The 2,170-nt window shown below is 35.1% G+C and overlaps 1 protein-coding gene across 1 annotated transcript; it reads left to right on the forward strand.

The window, feature by feature from the left end:
* Window positions 1-1,441: 1,441 nt before the first annotated feature.
* LOC124894527 lies at window positions 1,442-2,113 on the forward strand (the record flags this gene model as incomplete). The annotated part of the gene is made up of 2 exons (XM_047405155.1): window positions 1,442-1,737; window positions 1,825-2,113. Coding segments are annotated over exons 1-2 (585 nt in total), but the record flags the coding sequence as incomplete, so codon positions are not given.
* Window positions 2,114-2,170: the final 57 nt, after the last annotated feature.

Genomic DNA, 2,170 nt, shown 5'->3' on the forward strand with positions numbered 1-2,170 from the left:
AAATTGGGTTTTCTTCTGTTAGAATCAAAAAACCCAAAGCAAAACTTCAAATAAAAGTTATCGAAACTTCTTTGTTCATAAAAAATGGACCGGAAAAAAAAAAGTGTTCCTCCACATCTTTTTTACTATTAATTATCAACATGCATACAAAAGACACAGAGGGTTTATAGATTATACTTGCTCTTACCCAGAGGATAGATAGACCATGAATACTTTGGATATTCTTAGAAAGAGAACAGATTGACACAAAGTTAATGCCCTGCTACGTGTCATATTCAGAAGCAAAAGTTAAACACGTAGCTTAGATGAGTAATATCTTTAGGGAGTGTAATGACTAAAATACCCTTACTTAAAATTTTATTGATAACTACACCCATGTCGAAACCAGCTTTACGATTATATTAAAAAGAAAAGAAATAGAAAAGAAAAGAAAAAAAAAAGAAAAATGTGGGACAAACTACCAATATATTGTAATACATATGCCTTCTAACTATAGGAATATATATGCCTTGCCATTATATATTGTGCTAGGTTCTTGAGATGCTCATGAATTCCTTACTTCTTCAGCTAGTGGCTATCTGTTATTAAAACTAGAAACCATAGATATTTTGGTAGTCAATATTAGAAAGGATAGAATGGTGAAAAGTGAAAACAAGCTAAATTAATATAAGCAGAAAGCATGATCATAGTCCTAACAAATTCAGTCATGAACTTCTGATTTCAATAAGAGACGGGGAAATCACGGGGATAAATTTATGTTCAAACTGCCTAAAGAGAAAGCACGGTTGACAACCATATTCTGGGATAGCACGGTTGACACTTGACAATCATATTCTAACTGATACAAAACTAATAGTGACTAAAGATTGTCCATAGTCTTGCACAAAAAAATTGTAGCAGCAGAGGCAAAGCTCATCCATTTCAACGAAATTATACGATATTCTAGTCCTGTTGGAAGAATTAACTCTCATTCCTCTTACCAATTTTCCATTAAAGATGATAACACACAGAAGAGAAAAGGAAAGAGAGATGTTAACAGCAAGTCAAGAACAAAAGAGAAACTCAACGGACGAATGTCTGAAGACAGCTGAGAGATGTGGCAAGATCAGAAGCACACAAATATAACATGATGGATTAAATATGGACCGTCAGATGCATACAAGGACAGCTGTTCATATTCTAGATAATTTTGTACAAAGAATATAGTTAGTTATAACAGCTATATATTTAGACAAATAGGAATTAGACAAGTGTATAGTATTATTTTCTTATTTTGCAAGAAATACTTGTATATATACACATCTTTGTACACATGGTTCAAGACATCAGAAGAAAATTTTTCCCTAATTCAGTTTGTGATTTTTATATGGTATCAAAGCCATAAGGTTTTCTTGCTCAATTTCTTCTGCAAATCCAGTTACTCTCTTTGTTTTTCATCATCATGCCTAACAATGAAGAAGTAGCAGTTGGAGTTTCTATCCCTGCTCAAAGGGGAAATTCTTCAGGCACTCTGGATGTCTCTCACCCCTATTTCCTTCATGCTTCTGATGCACCAGGAATGGTCCTGGTGAACTGTCCTGTTGATGGAAAGGGCTATGCTGGAGGGAGGAGATCGATTCTTATCTCTTTATCTGCAAAAAATAAGCTGGGGTTCATTGATGGAACCTTACCAGCCCCAGCTACCACTGATGTTGCCTGGAATTTATGGAATCGATGTAATGACATGGTTACATCTTGGTTGTTGAATTCTCTTTCAAAAAGCATAGCTGATAGTGTTCTTTATTCAAAAACAGCACAAGATTTATAGTGTGACATTGAACATAGGTTTAGGCAACCAAATGGTGCCAAACTTTATCACCTGCAGAAGGAATTGGCAGATTTAGTTCAAGGAAATGATGATATTGCAGGTTACTTTACTAAAATCAAAAAAATCTGGGATGAGCTTGATGCTCTTAATGCTGCCATGCTTTGCAGTTGTAACTGCAACTGTGGAGGAAAGAAAAAGGTCATACAGTCTAAAGAAGATGAGAGGCTCACTCAATTCCTTATGGGGTTGAATGACACTTTTGCTCCCGCAAGAAGCAATATACTCATGATTAATCTTTTACCCTCTGTCAACTATGCATATTCTCTGCTTATGCAAGATGAGAATCAAAGGGAATCTCATGTC

The sequence above is a fragment of the Capsicum annuum genome, unplaced genomic scaffold, assembly GCF_002878395.1.
Source record: "Capsicum annuum cultivar UCD-10X-F1 unplaced genomic scaffold, UCD10Xv1.1 ctg74741, whole genome shotgun sequence".
Lineage (NCBI taxonomy): Eukaryota > Viridiplantae > Streptophyta > Magnoliopsida > Solanales > Solanaceae > Capsicum > Capsicum annuum.